The sequence below is a fragment of the Channa argus genome, chromosome 10 (assembly GCF_033026475.1).
Source record: "Channa argus isolate prfri chromosome 10, Channa argus male v1.0, whole genome shotgun sequence".
In the NCBI taxonomy this organism is placed as follows: Eukaryota; Metazoa; Chordata; class Actinopteri; order Anabantiformes; family Channidae; genus Channa; species Channa argus.
The window spans coordinates 6768747-6789043 of record NC_090206.1 but is presented as its reverse complement, the minus strand read 5'-3'; the positions used below and the strand labels follow the sequence as shown (position 1 = coordinate 6789043).

The 20297-nt window shown below is 37.7% G+C and overlaps 1 protein-coding gene across 4 annotated transcripts in view; it reads right to left on the bottom strand.

The window, feature by feature from the left end:
- Window positions 1–752: 752 nt before the first annotated feature.
- Window positions 753–20297, bottom strand: part of LOC137134361 (gamma-aminobutyric acid receptor subunit alpha-2-like) — a 31098-nt gene continuing 11553 nt past the window's right edge. For 2 of the 4 annotated variants that reach the window (XM_067519108.1, XM_067519111.1), the window contains 7 exons: window positions 18994–19061; window positions 15933–16153; window positions 15027–15109; window positions 13694–13837; window positions 5009–5161; window positions 4553–4755; window positions 753–3241 (listed from right to left, as the gene is read on the bottom strand). In XM_067519108.1, the coding sequence (XP_067375209.1) occupies window positions 2933–3241; window positions 4553–4755; window positions 5009–5161; window positions 13694–13837; window positions 15027–15109; window positions 15933–16153; window positions 18994–19061 (1181 nt within the window). In that variant the 3' untranslated portion in view covers window positions 753–2932. The remainder of the gene's footprint in view (window positions 3242–4552; window positions 4756–5008; window positions 5162–13693; window positions 13838–15026; window positions 15110–15932; window positions 16154–18993; window positions 19062–20297) is intronic. The other 2 variants (XM_067519110.1, XM_067519109.1) reach the window with 1 other exon arrangement.

Here is a 20297-nt window from a genome sequence, read left to right as displayed (position 1 = left end):
CAATCACATAAATCTCATTTAGGTGTAAGAGCTACAAGTCACTGTCCAATTTAAATCACTAGCTTTAAATACGACAGATTAGGTTGTTTAGAATTCAGTCCATGATTCATTCCTGAACAGGACATATAGACTATAAATGATTATTATCAGCATTTCTAAACATGTACTGTATGCAAGCCTCTCTGCTCTGTTGTGCCAACTAGATACCTCACATCTGTCAGCATTGATTTCTGTCAGGCCACATTGTTTGAGTGGATGAGCAGGGTCAGCTGTGGAAGGAGGAGGCAGTGCTAAGTGAAGAGGAAACTTTACACTGGGGTCCATGCAGCACTTGAGTAGTGGAAAGCTCAGGCAGAAAAATTAAACCCAGTGCCACAGGGCTTTCTGTGGGTATTATCAAAATACTGTGGAAGCAGTGGGAGGACATAGCTGCTTCACTCAGGGCAGCACGTTATGCCTGAGCTGTAATAAATTTCACAGTACGTGGCATTTCTTTAATTGTCCTGGTAGTGGAGAAAAAGCTGTTCCTGAAGGAATAATGTAATTGGTTTTGCTCAAATTAATAAGCTGTCTGTAACTAGTTTTAAGTCTGTTTACTAAAAAACTTTACTTTGGCCATTTCTTAATTATGTGGTCACTATAAATCTGTGGTCAGAAGCTTGATTTATATATTAACCATGTAAGCGGTTTATACGCGTCACCTTCAAAAACTAAAATACTCTCTCCGAATGACAAAAATTAGATATAAAAACTTGAGATGATATGTGTTTTATTAGAAACTGTGCACTGCATCCACCCCGTGAACAATCGTTTCATCTGGAATGGTTACGATTTTTTCGGGATGTTGGAGGAAAACTGAATAAAAAAATAGCCAGATCCCACATAATCATTTGTTTAAATAAAGAGGAGGGGAAAAAAAGAAAAAAGAAATAAAGAACTCTTAAATGTCCTTTTCATGCAAAGTTTGTTTTAACAATCAAATAAAGTTAAATTAACATATTTATGTGAAGCAAAATCACTTTATGGAAAGATTACACAGAGTACTGTATGACTACTGATATGGGCTTAATATGATTTGTCAATGCACAATCATGGCAAAGATTGTTTTAGTTTATATGGTGCACGTATGCACGCTCATGTAGGGAGTCTAACATCTATTTTTCTGTGCACATTGCCACATACTCAGAATGTACAGTCACTGGTTATCCCAGCTGCTTTGTTGCTGATTGACCTGGATTACACAGTAACTGCATATGGCTTGTAAATGAATCCAGAGTTTTAGTGCATTCAGCAATCTGTCTGAACTAGAATATGAGATGAAATCACACATTTATGAACAATACAAATGGAAACTCGAGTCTGGGATGTACCTTGTCGCTCGCCTGTAACACAATTTTGCTGCCAGAGGAATAAGACTATGAATATAATTTCCATGCATGATTCACTCAAGTTTATGTTGGCACAAACAAGTCCATTCATATCTATTATTATTTCAAAAAGTATATGGTGGCATTATTAAATGTGTTGCAAATAGCAAGACACTTGATATGTACAATGAGCAAAAATTGGTAACATGCTCATTAGTGCTGCCACATTGCTTTGTTCGTCATTAATAAATCCACGCCGTCCTCCAGGATTGTTATCACAGTTGATAAGCCAACAACAAGCAGCAGATATGTACAAAATATGTACATATTTGCTGTACAAAACATTTGTACCAAAGTGATGTACATAGAAGAATTTGGGTAACTACACCAACCAGCTCATTGTGTTGTTTTAGCCCCTTGTAGTTCATGGTTTTATTTTAATGTAGCACATCCAAAGTAGGGAGGCTTCACCACTGTCATCAAACTGATCACAAGCTTAAGTGGGCACCTGTGTTTAATGAGAAAGCTCTGGCAGTCCAACGCCAGAGACACACAATTATCATGTAAGCTAGCTGGCAAAGAAATTTCAATATCTACTGTGAAAGCTAACGTCTCCATTATTTATGTCAAATGTTAATTGTTGAAATCACAGTGACATTTGTGATGTGGCAAAAACATTAATTCAGTGTATGTTGAATGCATAAATAGGCACTGCTTGTGCTAATGGTGGCCAAAAAGGTTATAAGGCAAAATTCTTAGGTGAATTATGAGAAGTGTCTTGATTCACGCCAAATACGATGTCAGGGTTACGTGTCTATCAGCATTTTGCGGTGTTGTTCTGTCCTTAAGAGGCCAGCGGCTGATAGATGTATTTTCAAGTATGCTAGTATGAAATTGATGATGCTCAATGGATAAACTTCACAGACTCCCATTTCCAATCAGATGCTTCGGATGGCATTCAGTTATGAAGTTTCTCTAATTTTGGACGTCAATGTATAACTGCAGCCCAGTATCTGTAGTCGCACATAATAAAACCTTTACAATGTAACAGTATTATACAAGTGTGTTTTTGCATTGGCTTGAACGGGAAAAAAAAGAGTCAGACCACTCTTTGATGGCAAAGACAAAGAAATATGATATAATCAGTCTCCTTTCACTCAAAAGAAAAATATATATATCGTTATGTCAAGAGAGTGGGAATTTCCAGCTAAATCCAACACATTTAGAAGTAATCTTAAATAAAATGCCTTAATGTTTATGGGTTTACTCTTTGTTTTGTATGTACAGTGGCCAAATACTGTAACTGTAAACATACCTCAAGGAAATATGCACTCTAATAAAAATAATCACACAATATGGCACCATGAAAACAGGAATATAAATATACATATACATTTACAAAAGCCAGGATCCTCAAAAATACTGCAGACGTTGTAGAAAACAGGCGGTGATACAGTATCACGCTGCAATCCAGGACTTCACTCTGCAAAGGTATGTGTACACAGTTGCTAGAGGTATTTGGTTCGTGTCTTAGTCCTCAGACCAGAACCCATTAAAACTGGTGTCTAATTAGAAGGAACCATGTCCTTTATTACGGGTTCTCTGTTTAGGTAGGTGGCCCAGTAGACGAGATTGAAGGTGCCAAAGAGAACCGGAAACAAAATCCTTGATAGCCTGTCAATTTTGCTGACACTGTTGAATGTTTTCTTGCTCTCTTGGGTTTTGCTTTCCGTCTTGGCCTTGTTGGGATCCCCAGCTCCACCTTTGGCAACGGTTGGAAGTGTGCTGGAGTCCTTGGTGATATTAGGTGCGTAGTTAGCCACTGCTACAGCGTAGGCGTTGTTCTTCTTGACCACAGATGCCCTCTCTTTTTTCTGTTATACAGGATAAAAAAAAGATTACTTTTCACACTCTTTATGAATTTAAAATATATGGAGATTATGGAAATGATGTTTGCTGTGGTAATGCACAGGTTCTGGTAATAAATCATAAAGCATATTTTGCAATGTCACAGTGAGGGCCGGCAAAGAAAATGTTTGTTCATGCTACGCTGTAACTTTCCACACTGTTTTCAGCGTTTTCAACAGCTCCAAGAATGTCCAAAATATGCAGCTTAGACTGATTCTCACACACCTACAGTAAGCAGGAGGTGAAAATACAGTTAGTCACATAGCATGTGGTATTTGTAAGAACATTTCATAACACGCCATATCGGTATGTTCAGACTGGATGTAAAACTATCTTTGAAACAAAGACACATGAGGTAAACAAAATTAGACAAGCCTTCCTTAAAGGCTTTATTTCATTGTTAAACCCAGTCACTAAAATTTGGGTTGGCTTTTTGGTTTCATAGGAGGTTGGTTTCATTGGAACGTTACATTCGCTTTGTGTGGCCAATTCCTTTAACTTGTGATTCTTGTAAAGTCGGAAGCATAACACTGCATTATAAACTTTAATAAAAACTCTGTCTGCATCTCCTTAAAGTGGGGTCTGAATAGATACATATTTAGGGAGTAATGGCTAGAGGTGTGTTGGGGTAACTCACTGGACCGATGAAAGATGAGACAGATAAAAAAAGAAGATCTTGCACCTCTCTCTCTCTCTCTCTCTCTCTCTCTCTCTCTCTCTATATATATATATATATATATATATATATATATATATATATATATATATATTTAACTTTATAAGTAACTTATTTTGTAACTTTTCTTAACCTTATCCTTAGTTCAAACAATATATTTTAAACCTTTAAAATATGTAGAATCCACATCTTTACTGTTTGTATTGAGTGATGTCTGACAGCTGCATGTTCACAGTTGCACCCAGTTAGACAATGATTCGCTCTCCTGCAGCAGTTTGGGAGTAATGCGTTTCGCTGTAGGGCACATCGTAGTTTAGTGAGATGAGTGCAATCATGGCACTTAAAGGTTTAAAACTAATTTCCTTTGCAATTCTAATGCTTGAATACTAATCATTGTTCTTTCTCTTTCTAATTTAGTTCTTCAAAAGTACATGTTTTTAGTAGACCTACTGTTACAAGTTACAACATAGTAGCATTTGTGGAGGGTTACAGCAATCGTTCCCAACAACAGTTCAATCTGGAACCACTGCTTTCTTAAAAATGCTCAAGAATCATTTCTGAAAGGAGAGTTTGTCAAAAAGGCTTTTTTTTTTCACATCACCTTGTCATTTACAACACTCTTTCCATCCCAAGCCCAGCCGCGCTTTGTGAAGTAATTAACGGTGGCAAACTCAATCAAAGCGGAGAAGACGAAGGCATAGCAGACAGCAATGAACCAGTCCATGGCGGTGGCGTAGGCGACCTTGGGAAGGGAGTTTCTTGCGCTTATACTCAGTGTTGTCATAGTCAGTACAGTGGTTACACCTGGAAAAACACAAAATGAAATCAGCAATTTCATAATAAAAAGTCACATTCATAATAAGAATTCAAGAAAAAACAACAGTTGTTGACCAAATTGCTTCACAGACAGATACAATCATAATTAATATACTGTACACTGGTGCCATTTAGATATTTCAGTAAGATAGAGGTTTGGTGCATATTAGAAATTTAGATTTGGATGGATTAAAAGAGCAGAGGATGAATAATGTGCTAAGTAATAAAGTCATATACTTACCAAACACAGTCCTAGCTGGCACTGATTCTCTATTCAACCAAAAAGACACTTGGGAAAGAATGACTGTCATGATGCACGGGAGGTACGTCTGGATGACAAAGTATCCAATTTTCCTCTTCAGATGGAAATGAGCTGTCATCACTGTGTATTCACCTGTGGAGACAAGAAGCAGGGTCAGTCTAAAGAACCACTGCTGCTGCGGTTTCTGCTGAGATTTCGGATTTAATTACTTAATGCATTCAGTGAATATACAGTACTGTGAAGTATAATCCCTACTTTGTAGGCTTAACACACCAACTTCTGCTAATGTACTGTTTGGGTATCATAAAGTAATTTGATATTCCTGCAATGTTTACCTGTGAAAGAAAGCTAATGATCAAATTAAAATAGTATTTATTATTTATTAAATTTATTTTTTGTGACGCATTACTTTCTTCTACCTTTCAAAACCCTGGGTCCACATTACTCACCATGCAAACTCCAACGCCAAGAGCTTGGTCAGAGAATTTGACGTGTAATGGACTAGTGTAGCCTTTTCAACACCTTAAAACTGCTTTTTGTTTTCAAACATCCTAGCTTTAAAAGTACAAGTACTTCATATGGAAAGAATAGCTTGGATTGTGGAATATTGTTTTTATGCCAAATTACTATTATAATTGATTTAAGTTTGCAGTAAATATCAAGCATTCTAATGTTTTTAGCTGGTCAGATTTGAGCTAATTAGCTACTGAATATAGCATTGTAGGAAAGAACTAGTAAAACATTTTTTATTTACCAATCATCAATCCATTCATTCATCCATCCATCTATCTATACATCCATTCTCTTAGCAGGGTCCAGGGGGCTGGACACCCTGGACCTGGACCCATCTCTTTAACTAATCATACATTTTGTAAAGCATTCATTTCTAATGCAACTGCAGCTGCAAACTAAAAGGTAAATACAAAATTTTTCTGTGAAGTTGTACCCGAACACAAAATGATTTCCTTAAACACATTTATACGAAACGTAAGCCTGAACAGTAAAATGTATTTTCTCTGGATTTTTTGTTTCATCATGCACACGATTCATGATTCATAATTCATTATTTCATTAAAAATATATGAGTAACAGTAAAAGCATCCAGTGGTGAAAGCTTATATTGTTGTATAAGATGCCAAAGCAGTCTCAGACAAAGATTGGACAGTGTGCTTCAGCTAGTAACAGTACTTATTTGATCTAATAACCCGTACATAAACAGCAAAGTAGGCAGTATCATTTTATAGCCACTGAGCAAAGCCTAACAGCTGACAACACAGCAAAACAGTGCTGCAGTAGCAGGCAGGCCTTCAAATGGAAGATTTCTCTAAGAGAAGCCAAGTTTAGACATGAGAAGAAAAAGATGTGTTACCCATGGCAACCGAACAGACAAACATAGCTCATTTGCTGCAATGCTGAAACAAAGGCCTGGATACACAGTCACTTGGCAAGAGGAAAAACCTTTTCAGCAGTGGGAAAGGGGGAGAGAACTAATTCTAAAATATTTTTATTCCTTCCTTTCCAGTGATGTCGTTGCATTGTGGTGATTCTAGCAGTTATGTAAGACCTAATTCTCACTGTCACCATAAGCACAAACCCACAATCTCTTAGGAACTGGAATTTACAGGAATTGAGAGCCCTCTCTGAGTGTCCAACGGAGCTCTATATCTTCTGTAATTTAATTTATATGCCAGCCCCAGTGCCAGCGCTGATCTGCATGTATGAACAAACAATTCACTGGATGCGGCAGAATTTTCTCAAGAGATGGTTTCACTGGGAATATAGTAATTATAGCATAAAGATGATAATCTTGCAATGTTTCCTACAGATATGGGAAACATGGTTCCATGCTATCATCACAGGAAAACTTCAGTTATACAGGAAATGCTGCACAGTGTAGCTGCATCTCTCTGAATGTCCGGCAAAAAAAAAAAAAAAACACACACACCTTCACCCTCATAACACACAACTGACTGTATTATTTGCTGCTACTTTTTTTATATACAGCCATAACATCATTGCCACTGACAAGTGAAGTGAATAACATTAATTATGTCATTACACTAGCAACTGGAAGTATGTGGGATATATTAGGCAGCAAGTGAACATCTTCAGTGGTGAATGAAGTACTCACAAACTGCACTTAAGTAAAAGTACAAATACACAAACAAAAATGACCTCTAGTAAAAGTAGCACACTCACATTTCTATTTAAGTGAAAGTAAGTAAAAATCATTTTTCTATCTTTCCCTTTTTATGGATCAGTGCTGCTTTTTATTGTTACATGGAGTTTATTGTGCTGTTTTAAAGATTACAGGTCATTCTACTAAACTCCCCGACCATTTACCAGCAATATTAGAAATCTGTATCTACTGTTTTTTCACGTTTTGACAAGCCTGTTTTGTAAGACAGAATTATGTTACATTCAAACCAAAAGACCCATTGAGCCAAATCGGCTTTTATTAGACACCAACTGTGCTCTTTACTCAAATGTTTTATGCAACAATAAAATGGGAACAAAAAAAGGCGCTGGTACAACTTTGGGGGTTGAGAGGTGTCAGGTTCCAGTGATCACTAGTAGGAGAAGAAAAAAAATAAACTAGTAATTGGTAATAGACATAGATGAAGTAGTTTTGGCCATATAATCTGATGCTTTTTTTTAATTTTTATTTTTATACCATTCATTTTCTAACATCACACAGTGACAGTAATAGCGTACAGCAGTATTTGGCTAGTATTTCTAGCATATAACATGAAACATTGATAAAATGTTAAGAAAGATATGAAATGCATTTTTTTGGCATTTAACTTCTAGACACCACAACAATTAATTTGAAATTAAAAAATCAAGATGTGACAAAGTCAAGACTTTCACCTTTATTTCAACGGGTTGGACGAAAAAAGTCTACAGTATAAGCAACACTACGTGATCTAAATGGTTTGGTCAATGCCGCATTTATTAAAATGCTACATTAGATGAAAAGAAATCTGCACTTCCAGGAATATTTAATAGACCTTCAGCGGATTACTTTATTTTGCTACCTGAAACTTGTCTTTCATAGTTCAGTCTCACCGCTCTCTGCTTTTGACTATAAAGTTAATTTTTACCGGGCTACGACCGGCACTGCACAGCTGGGGAGGGGAAAGGGCGTTAAGGGTTCAGTGTCTTGCCCAGGGACACTTCGACATATAGCCAGGGCCGGGGATCAAACCACTCACCCTGTGGTCCGTGGACGACTGCCTTTACCAACTGAGCTACAGCCGCATATTCTGTATATATATATGCACCGTGTATGAAATAAAACATTAGCATATTTACTTGATGGTTTTTTTCTAAATGTACGAAAATGCTTTTAACAGCAAACAAAAAGAACTGAGATTCATAGAAACTGCTATTTGTACAGCATGTGCTTTAATGTCCAGTCGAATAATGGGATTTTTCTAACAGTGTGTTGAAATGTTCACAGGCTTATGCAAGATGTCTGCCCTATGAAGCCTGAGAGCATATTCATTCGTGCCAAATGACCTAGTTTGTAAATACGCTACACCAAACACTGACACACTAGTAATGAATGTTTAATTTAAAGTCAGCCAATCAGATAATGTGAAATGACTAGGTAAAACAAGACGGGCAGGGGCGATGCCTTCTACCGAGGCATCATACTCCACTTAACCTAGAAAGGTGCATTTAGTGCACAAAAGAACTCTGATAGTCAGAGAAACTGAAACAGTGATTCATTTTACAGCAGGATGCAGACACTAGGGAAATACTATACCGGTAAAGGAAATCTATAGGGAGTTGAGGTGGAGCACCTGTCTCAGGTATGTAGTTTTGAACACTGTTGGTACATTTTCCTACATGCAGCTAAGTAAAGCTCCTAAACTTCAGCCTGTTTGCAGTGACTCAATTAAGTTACATTGCATGATTTAGAACAAAAACATGGATTTAGCCTAACTTTAGATTAGGACTTTGGTCCTGTGAAATACAGAGTAGGTTGTTTGTACCAGGTGCCATAAATGACCCAAAGATACATATTACTGAACTGAAGACCATCACATTCCAGCGTGAAACAACTGCTATTGTTGGTGTAATAATGTGATGCATGTCATATGACACACGACGTGATGTTAAGGAATTCCTAACTAACCTAACCTAACCCTAACCTAACCCTAACCTAACCTAACCTAACCTAACCCTAACCTAACCCAGGGGCGTGAAGGTTGGTTTTATCATCAGAACAGAATATTGATCCCTTGTTAATTCTGAAGACAGAAATCCAAGAAGTAGAGTACTTGTATAACTAGCCAGAAATACATCCTGCAAAATTATATACGTTTATACATATGTACTCATCCACATATACGTACGTATTTATATGTATATAAACTGGAGTGGTGTATGAGAAAAGGACGACTCACTCAACATGTGCAGGTAAAGCTCGACAGCGCTGTTCTACAAACCACCCACTTTTCCCTTGAGGTAAAGTCTGTGAACAAGTGAACATCCCCTACCAGGAACAAACTTTTGAAACTATTTTAGAATGGTATGAATTTTTGTAATCTAATTTAGGAGTGACTCCTACTCGCCTTTTTAAAAGGTCAGTTTCTGTGGTTTTGCATGATGTAAATGATTTACTAGGCGTTTTTATACTTTGCACTATGGACCACTTTTCTAAAGCAAATTTTCAGTTTCTACAAGCTGATTCTTCTGCAGCGCTGATACAAACCGAGGTAACATGCATTATTCAAGGTGGAAAATAACATACCTACAAACATACTTAATGATAAAAAACGAATAAATACAACACCAGTCGCTTAAAATTTATAGCTCGCCCACATTTTTCTCACCAAGATAATCATCACTATTCTTGTCCTGCAACAAATGAATTTCACGAAATGTCTGCCATTACATTTTCCTCAGCTAAGCAGTGAAGCTAAAATTAGATCAGTGCTCTTGTTGACACAGAGAATTGTGTAGGACAACAGAACTGTCATCTACTGCAATAGATGTACTTTTATACTTAGCCTAAACAGCAAACAGCGACACTATGCCAGGCTATGTGGGATTATACAGAGGAGATGGTTCCCAAAGCATCTTTTTCAGCAGGTTACAGAGGCGACTTCTAAATCCTTCCAAGACTCATCAAGGCCCTGATACCTGTTATAGCTTTTTAAGTCAATATCGTCGTGGCCATGCAAGGCAGGACCATGTCTAAATCAACGAATGATGGTAATCTGGGCTTTGCAGTCATTCACAGATATTTAATTTTTCAGATAGTTTAATCTGAATTACTGTTAGAAATCTCTCCAGGTGACTCCTCTATTTCTCAGAATAAAAGCAGAGGTTAGAGACCTCTAGGATATTCGTAAAAATCTTTATAGTTAACCCCTCAGATTTATCTTATGAACCTTGATGGAGTGTTTGAATCCCTGTATTTCTTTGAATCTTTCTTATTAAAACTTGCTTGTTAAGACCTCTATGACTTCTGTTTTGCAAAGTGCAACTTAAGTACTTAGAATTGTTAGTTTATACGGATGTTACCGTGGCCACATGAATTGTTACCATGGAAACGAGCACTGCGATTAAATTATATTTATTGTATTTGGCTTCTCTGTCATGTGTATTTTGACGTCCTCAATTATTCTCGTCGTACACTTACATTATTATTATCCCTAATAGTGACATCAGGGATAAACAGTGTTACAGCACAACATCACCCTCCTCTGCTATAACGGTTAATCAGCCAAATCCACAGTCATCACAATTGACTGCACTGATATCGAGATCTATTTAAAGACCATCACATTCCCTCTATATGCTGACGTGTTCTTGATGTTCTTACTATTGCTCCACTCCACCCAGCCCACACCTGCTGTGGTTCTGCTCCGCTTGTATACACCCTGGAGGGCATTTATTTCTAAGTTAATAACCACTGGAGATTATTTGCAATGCTCCCTGCACGCTATTCATCACCGTGCTATGTGTTTAATTCTGCTATGCTATACTGCTTCAGCAGGGAGCCTTACTGAGAGAAAAACCATAATGCCTGAGACCATTTCCGATTTTTATGTGCTATGATACATGACAGTTCCTGGCAGAATAAAACTAAAATAATCAACATAAGGTACATAACCAATTTGTTCTATTAAACAGTAACAATATTACATTTTATTTTTAAAATGCTGCAAAACCATACCACTGCTTGTATTTGCAATTGTTTTTCTAGTCATTGAATAGTATCACTAGGTTTAAGCGTATTATTCATACAGTCTGTCTTTTTTTCTCTCTCCGGTGGTTTCCTGATGCTCACCTCACAGTGTCCCACATTCAAACTCAAATCCCATTTATTTACGACGTCTACAACCATATTCAGAAAAAGAACAAAAAAATCCTACAGACTCATTGTATGCACACGTAAATTTTGGCCCTGTTTCTTGGCATCTGTGTTTGCATGAGATTGAAAGTGCTCTATTTTTTTCATCTCATGAATTTATAATATAGCCTATGTTAAATGGATTCGTATATTTTGCTTCTGTAAAAAATACATGAACAATATACTGTACTTGGTAGAAGTGTTTTAAAAATAAATCCAAATTATAGTCGTGGATAGAGTGTGCTGCTATTTCGGTAAACGCCACTGAGGATGTTTCAAGGCAACGAGCATTGCCTACACACACTCTCAGTGCTTTAGAAACTGACCTAAAAAAGCAGGCTATGACTAGCTTGTACTTCTGGTTTTGTGTCACAAGCATATTTTATCCGCTGTAGCTCCCAAAGTCAACAAATTGTCTTGATTATATTGTCAGTGTTGAAAGCAGGAGGAAAATCATCTACAATTGAAAAGCGCCTTTTCTACCTTAGTGGTACCCAAAGCGCTGTACATTGCGTCTCATTCACCCAGTCACACTTACAATAACACACACTGACACACTGATACACGAGCTGTTACGCGGTCGGCCTAAACTCACTTATAGCAACTAACTTGGAGTTCACTGTCTTGCATCGGAATCAAAGAAACAATACTGAGATGGCTGGATGAGTGCTGTCCCTCCTGACCCACAGTCTCTGGCTGACCGTTTTATATAAAAAGGTAAAACTACAACATACTGGAGTTATAAGCCCCTGCACTAGATGGCTACACGCAGTACTTGATTCTAAGTGACAAGACTGAGGCCGAAGCATTATTGTTATTAAAAGAAGAAAATATAAAGCCATAAGAAACACATGGGGTTCATTTCTACATAACTGTTTGTATTTTTAGATATCTCTAAAATGACTGGGGTTGTTACGCAGCCTGCCCAGTTAGCTGCCCTGAAATTCAATGGAGCAGAATGGAGCTGCTACAGTAACACTAGCCTAAATGCTGATGCAGGACCAGCCAAGCGGTGAAACACTACCCAGTGGGAATGCACTATGTTGAACGGGGCTGAAACCCAGATCGTAATGTAAATTCCTTGGCCTTGGAAGTAATGTTAGTATGACACATAGTGAGGACATGCTAGTTAACCAGAGCTGCTCACATTAGAGCAGAGACTGAGTACAGTTACTATGCTTTACTGTATGACTGGACAAGTACTTCACATGTTAAGGAAATGGTCAGTGAAACCTAGGAAAGCTTCACTTTCCACACAGGTTTTAAAAGTATGCATCTTCTGCTTTTTGCTTTCCATTTATTACAACTCCAGACTTGACGAGCATTCATTATCTTGTTCACTAATGAGATTGTCATTGCTACATTTACTTGCTAATGATTCCTGCAGGTCCATTTGACTAAAATGCCTCATTGCAAGTACAGTACACAAGTTATTTAACCTCGGGGCTCAGAACACAGACTTCCATTGGCATTTCATGCATCACTACCCTAAAGAACCCAGCAGCTGCAGACAGATGTGCTCCCTCATATTTGACTTTGTATCAGCATCTCTCATCTGTATTTATTGACATCTGCTTAAATTCAATTTAAGAAACTGCACTGCGTTTAAGTGTCTGCACATCTTTGGTTAGTAAGGTGGAAACACTGTCACTGCAGCTCGTCTGTAGTCTTGTCTTTGATCTCCAGCCCATGCTAAGTGCAGATTATAGTAAACAGGACAATGCAGGATGCAGTAATGCACAGTCCTTGTTTAACAGAATCTTATAATGCACAAGGATCCAGAAATTGACGATTTGTTCATTTTTCAAGCCAAATAAAGTGAGTAACAACATGAAAACTTAGCAAGTGTTTCACAGCAAGCGATGACCACCCCCTGCAACATGTAGGAGGTAGACAAGTTCAACATCCACCCAAACAAGCACAAAATCTTCACACGTCGATTTTCATGCTCAAACTATTTGGAAATTAGTAAGAGGAGACATTTGGATCCCAATTTCACCAAATTAAGCAGGTAGGAGCTATTGCTGCTGTCACAGAAATTAGTGCTATGTTTGCACAGAGATTTGTCCCTAAGGAGTATATGATAAGCAGCAAATAAAAATCCACTTTTTTGCCGCGCACCAACTGGCATCTGTCTAAGAAAAGCAGTTTTAGCACTGTGGTTTCATAATCTCAAAAATTTTAAAAAAAGGAGGGATATTTCCTTGAGAGGATGGAGGTTAGAAGGAGTTTGAGGAATCATGATGTGCATTTAATTGCCTCTAGGCTTTTACTTACTCTCCAGAAAATCTCACCTGTACTTGACTTGATAGTTTCTTGTCCAACTGTTTGTCCAAGAAGGTCGTATTGGTTTAGGCGGGAGCTTTCACCTTCTACTACCACAGAGTCAGAGGCATTTCGAGTCCAAGCATAAGTGACTTCTGAGATCGTATAGGCATCTAAAAAGCGAGATAGATAGATAGATAGATAAAGAGAGAGAGAGAGAGAGAGAGAGAGAGAGAGAGACAGACAGACAGACAGACAGACAGACAGACAGACAGACAGACAATAAATTCAATAGGGATAAATCTGGGGCAGCCACAGCTATTGCTGATCTTTCAATTAATTATTTCAGTGCCCAAATGCAATGTTTGACACAGTAAAAAAGATTAGTGCAGGACAAAAAACTTGGTAGTTGAAGATGTAACTTGAAAAACAATCATTTGACTGTGACGTTTGCCCCTTTCAGTCACAGTAAACACGAGTAAAGGCTTGTGCCCAAGAATGTCACCACAAACCAATACTAAAACATATTGCTTCAATCAACATTTGTATTTATTAAAATCTTTTGTCTATCATGTATCGACACAGGTTTCTGTATTGTTACTCCAGGATCTTTAATAAGTAAAGAGTAATGTGAAATACTGTAAGCTACTACATAATGAACTTTAATCAAGTGGGCCATTTAAGTAGTGTATGTCAAGGCATTTCAGGGATGACCCACTATACACCGAACAGCCCCAACAATAAAACAACCCACTTATAGTTTTTACTTTGTGGTGGACAGGGGTCAGCGAGGACCCTCTGTCCCGTCTGCAGCCACACAGCACCGTGCAGATCACACAGATCACACAGTACAAACGCTGGTGCACTGTGTCATCTGACAGCAGTTGGTTATGACCAACATTATTTCCATGCGGAATCCTGTCCACCACTTTAAACCACTAGGTGGTATTAATGTTGTGGCTGATCAGTGTATAGTAATGTTCTGACATCTCTATTCATGTATGTTTAAACCAATATTTTAAAAGCAGCTTAAAGCAAAATGTTTTCATCCAAATGTAAAAAAAAGCCATGGCAATAAAACTGTAATTAAAACTGTGATTTAGAGTCACAAAATAAAATTTTTTGGATGAGTTCAGAGTCCTTTTCCCCATATTTCCCTGTGACATTTCTACTAAGTCTTTTATCCGTCACTTGTTGCTGATGTTTTGTAGATTTGTAGGGCCACTGCCAAAAAAACATGCATTCCAACTTCCAACCACTCAGTTCTTAGGCTGCTCTTTTGCCAAAGAACCAGTGAGGAGTAAAATAAAAAGCATTTTACTAAAAGTTTCCTCAAGCACTATCACCATCAGAGTTACTCACAGCTGCCAAATTTTAGTGGACAGGAATGAAAGTCCATGGGGAAATCCTCCAGATGCATTGGGCACTCTGCATGCACAGTTAACCTGCATCCAATTCACAGAAAATTAAGGAGACTTTGCAAATGCATGAAAAATAAACAGCATAAATTAGGCATGATCTCAAAAAAATAAAACTCACAAGCTCCATGCACCATTCAAGACATTTACCATCTGTAATGCCTTGAAACAGAAACCATTCATGTTAAGTATAAACAGCAGAGCAAAATAAAGTTACAGAGACCAGAGCAGAAGTCTACGTGAAGAAACTGGAGTGTGTGTGTGTTGCTTTAATTGTTTGAAACCGTTATTCCCTGCAAAATATACTGCAGTACGTTGTCTGTCAAACTGAAAATGCAAGTTGACAAAATGATGCCATGTTGCACAAAACCAGAATCATCAAGAATAGAGGTTTTTCAAATGTTCACTATGAGATGCATTTCTGTCAGACTGTGCTTGTGAGAGCAAGGCTTTATCAAGTTGGTCATTTTAAAGCAATATTTTGGGAATTCTAATTATTTGGTTCATTGTGAGCTCGGAAAAGAAATGCCGCTCTCATCTCTGTCCACTAAATGTGTAGTTACACTACAGTTTAGCTTAGTGCAAAAAGTGGAAATGGGTGTGAAAATGTATCCTGGTTTTGTTCAAGGCTCCAAACTAACTCCCACTTTGATATTTTATTTGTTTAATCCGTGCAAAAAACGTGTGAATAAACAATTTGGTTTAACTGTGTGACTATGTATTAGCTTTGTATTTAGTGACCGGACATGAGGGTGGTGTAACTGAATAAATGAAAATAAATCAAATGAATTCCACAAAATAACTTTTTATTATGACGTTATCTCTGGATGTGCCATGTGACTTGAATTACCTCATGGTATACAACAGTGTCCCATCATCTTTGATCCTCAACAGCTTATTGGGCATGGTCATGTTATGAGCCACAGATTTCTTTCCATTGTGGAAGAAAGTGTCCGGGGTCCAGATTTTACTCGCCATCAGGTTGTTAAGGGGCAAAATATTCATCGGCCCGTGGAATGTCAGCCTCTCGTCCTTCCAGCTTTGGCGGAAAAAAACGTCTATGGTGTACTCCTGTGGGCAGAGGAGATATATGAATCTAACGTTAGAGCTGAACAGCTTTTGATTTTATTCTTTATAAATCTATTTTTATGTTAAGTTTTTACATTAATATATGAGTCCTATGCCTTAAAATACAACACACGCTACTTCCTACTGCTTGTGTCCAAGGGGGCCAACAATTGTTCTTCACATCTGACTTCACCTGCCACTTTAAAAGCTGCTTTCGGCTTTCAGCTTTTGTCAGCATTCTCAGCATTTGTCAAAGCTCCATCAAGGTGAGGTCTGCACTCTCTGAGTTCCTTGCAGCTCTCTGAGCTGGTGATTTCCTAAGCATGGCTCTGATGCCATGACAAGCCCCTTGACCTACAATCCCCTATTTTAAAAAGTAACCACACACCAGAAAGGCTATAGGACAGAAAGCACTGCACTGTGAAATGTGTGAATACGTATGAGATGTGTGAGTTTCTGTGACTCACACACAGCAAGTGGCCAAGACGAGAGAGATAAATTCCCCCACAGTTCATGTCACAGTTTAAAAGGCTTTGACATTTATATCATGGGACAGTAAAACTGTCCACTGAAACCCTAGCTAATTAAATTCTTCTGGGCTAAAGCAGCTCCTACTTTTGTTGCATTGTGCTGTACACATTTCTGGTACACGTAACAATGTTTGTCTTGTTTTCATATTTCTGGCCCTTCTTTTTTATTGCTTATCAAAACATTTCACCAACTGAGTCATGAGATTTGGGAACACATCAACATTACAGCAGTAAATCTAACAAGACAGGAAATGCAAGAAGCCAGATGATCAGACAATTTGTAAACAAGCTAACTGCAGAGCCAATTCATACAAAGGATGTAATATGAAGTCAAATTAGCACATAAAATGTTCATAAAGCCCTTAAAATGTGATCCACACGTAAAACGCTTTTACAGTGTAGGATGAACACATGTAAACATGTCAGTCAAATCTGAAAACGTTAAGGGACAGATATCACATTTCTTGTCATTTGTTGCAATTACAATGATATAAAACCAGCCACAAGCCTTACAGTATATTTAAACTCTGCCTGATGGTATAGGCCCATTATACTTTGACTGAAATTACCTCAGTATCTCATAGGAATGATGACCAGAGTTTTGTAAATAATAACCTGTAAACCAGGTTTATCAAGCCTTAGAATTATCTTTTTCCAAATAAAATGTCATGTACTGTATGTGCTGTATTTGCTCATTTGTAACACATGTTTGTTAGGTCAGAGCTATATTGTTTTTTTTTTCCTAATCTAATAATTGTTTTACTCACATCTTTTTATATCTGGCTATTAGCAGACTTCCTGTATACACTGTAAATGCTATCATGTGGACACCTCAGCAATCAAATCCATAGCTCTAAATTATCTGAGTAAATCAATGTGGTCTCTCTTATTACATATTTGATGCTGCTGCTCATTTATATGGGGCATCTCTCTATCATTATAATTTGAAATAAATCAAGCATGTTCAGCCTTGTGCCCTATGATGCTATACCATTCAGTATATACAGTGAGGCTTGAAAGTTTGCGAACGCTTTAGAATTGTCTGTGTTTCTACATACAGTATGTACATCCGAATACAGATTTTCAGTTAAGTCATTAAACTACATTTGTTGAAATTCACACTTCACCATAAATTAATTTACTTGTATTTTTTGTGGACAATGAACTATTTTGATATTTAACTTAATGATTATTGATTGTCAGTAGAAAAGTATAGATTTCATTCATCTTAAGTATTTGCTTTGTAAAAGTATGTGAATCTCTATGATTCACAATTCATTTGAAGCTGATATTAGAGTCAGATGTTTCAATCAATGGTGATCAGGTGTGAGTTTGGGAGGTCCTGCTATATTTAAAGAACAGAAATCTGGGTCTTCACTATCAAAGTCTGATCTTGACAACACTGGTTTGTAGAAATGAACTGTATCATGGCCTGAAGAAGTAAAACTTTCTGAAGACCTTATAATAACAGTTGTAAGGGCTCACTAGGCTAGAAAGAGTTCCAAAAGAATTTCTGAACAGCCTGGACTTCACCAGTCGACCGTCAGGCAGCTCATATACAAACATTGAACATCAATGTTAACCTCTCCCATGAGAAGTCTCCCAACAAACACACCAAGAGAAAGTTGTGTTCTAGTCCAAGAGGTCACGAGGAACCCAGCGTACAAAAAGCCTCAAATACAGTGGCTCATATCAATAGTTATGGATCCACCATCAGGAAAACAATTTGGCCGATATTAATTAACTGACAGTTCACCCTATGTTACTAAGTGATTCAGATGATAATATTGATGTGGATTTGGGATCATTTTTTGTTTTTGATTTCTGTGTGTGAAACCTGTTTGTCATAAGAAATAGTTTATGTTCAATTGAGCGTTTTGTAGTTGACACATTTTTCAGAAGCCACTGCATTGAACTCAGCATCATAATAAAATTGTTAAATCAATGGATCAATCTCTTTGAAAAAAGACCTTTAAAAGTTCAAGAGAAGCTGATAATATAATGTGGAGGTAGATGCTTTTCAGAACGCTAAACAGGAAAGCCCAGGATAAAAGCAGTGACTTGAATGACAAGAGGACTTTAAATTATTTACAGTATAAGCATTGTCAGATGATGTCAGATTTGTGCATGTGTGTAAAAAAAAAAGAGAAGACAAAAGAAAAGAAAAGGAAAAGAATCACCTTTTTTTCCTTAAAAGATCAACACAGAGTAACGGCTATCGTCTGTAGTGTTGTTGTTCTCTAGTGTTTCATACAACAAGATGCTGATGAATAATTGAAAGACATGGAATACATGTGTGATATGGGTTCTCACCATGTCTGTGTCTGAGACTGGTCCAAAGCTAGTGACGTAGATGTTTGTCTTCACCTCAGTTACCCTGTCTAGATAAGAAACAACAATTAGATGCATGCATGCATGAAATTATAGCGCTGCATAAATAAGTGAAACAAAAGCTGTTCAAGGATTATATATATTCATATTTTTAATCTAGCATTGTACAAAATTTCCTGACTATTTTGTTTCTCTGACTTTTAGCATAGAGCTAAAAGCCAACATCTGAAAAAGTTTTTTTTTTAAATCCCAGCTGTCAGTGGGTGAGAGGTGGGGTACACCCTGGACAGGTCGCCAGTCTATCTCAGGTCCAAAACAGAGGGACATACACAAAGAGACAACCACTTAGACTCACATTGACCCCTACAGACAACTTAGAGTCACCAAAAATCTAACATGCATGCTTTTGGACTGTGGGAGGAAACCAGAGCACCCGGAGGAAACTCATGCAAGCATGGGGAAAACGTACAAGCTCCACAGCCCCCCAGCTGTGAGTCGGAGGTTTTATTTGATTTGTATATTAAAACAATATTGAGTTTATTGAAGCTTTTTAGCTTCTTTAATACAGAAGTGACCACATTAACTCAACTTTAATTTATGGGAAATTTATGAGTTGTCACACACAAATCCAACATTAACCGATGAAGACCCACTGCTGTGTTGGCTCATGCTGACTTTATCTGGACCAAAAAGAGGCGCTTAAACACAACGCAAAGCTAAGAGCTGATGCGGCGCTGCATGCTCTGAACTAGCGTGAGAGGAAGAAAAGAAAAGGAAGACCTGGGGCAGCGTATGTACACACAGTACCATGCAGAGCTGGTTCGCCAAAGACCATATAACTACTTTCAAACTGCATTGTCTTTTGTTAATACCGTGGTCTCTTCTTGTGCAACGATTTGTTAAGCTGAATCAGAGAGGATCTTCCACCGATGGGCCAATGTCACTTCAAAATGACTAGCATTGACAGTGTAGGACACACCGAAAACACGAGGCCGTGGACAATCCTCAAGGCCTGATGCTGGCCGACACTCAATGGTCAATGTGTGTCAATATCAAACAGAAACAAATGTATTTTTAGCAAATTCAAATTCACCTGAATTTATATTTTTTTATGTTACGCCATGTACTAAAGAACGAGCACAGTTTACCTGTTAAACAAATTTTCATTTAATGACCCCTGGCTACATCTAAGACCATGCACATAAAATGTGTCCTACATTGTTACACTGATGTGACAGACAGGAAAAGCATGAAAGCTCATGTGCTTCCTGTTCAAATCATAATCT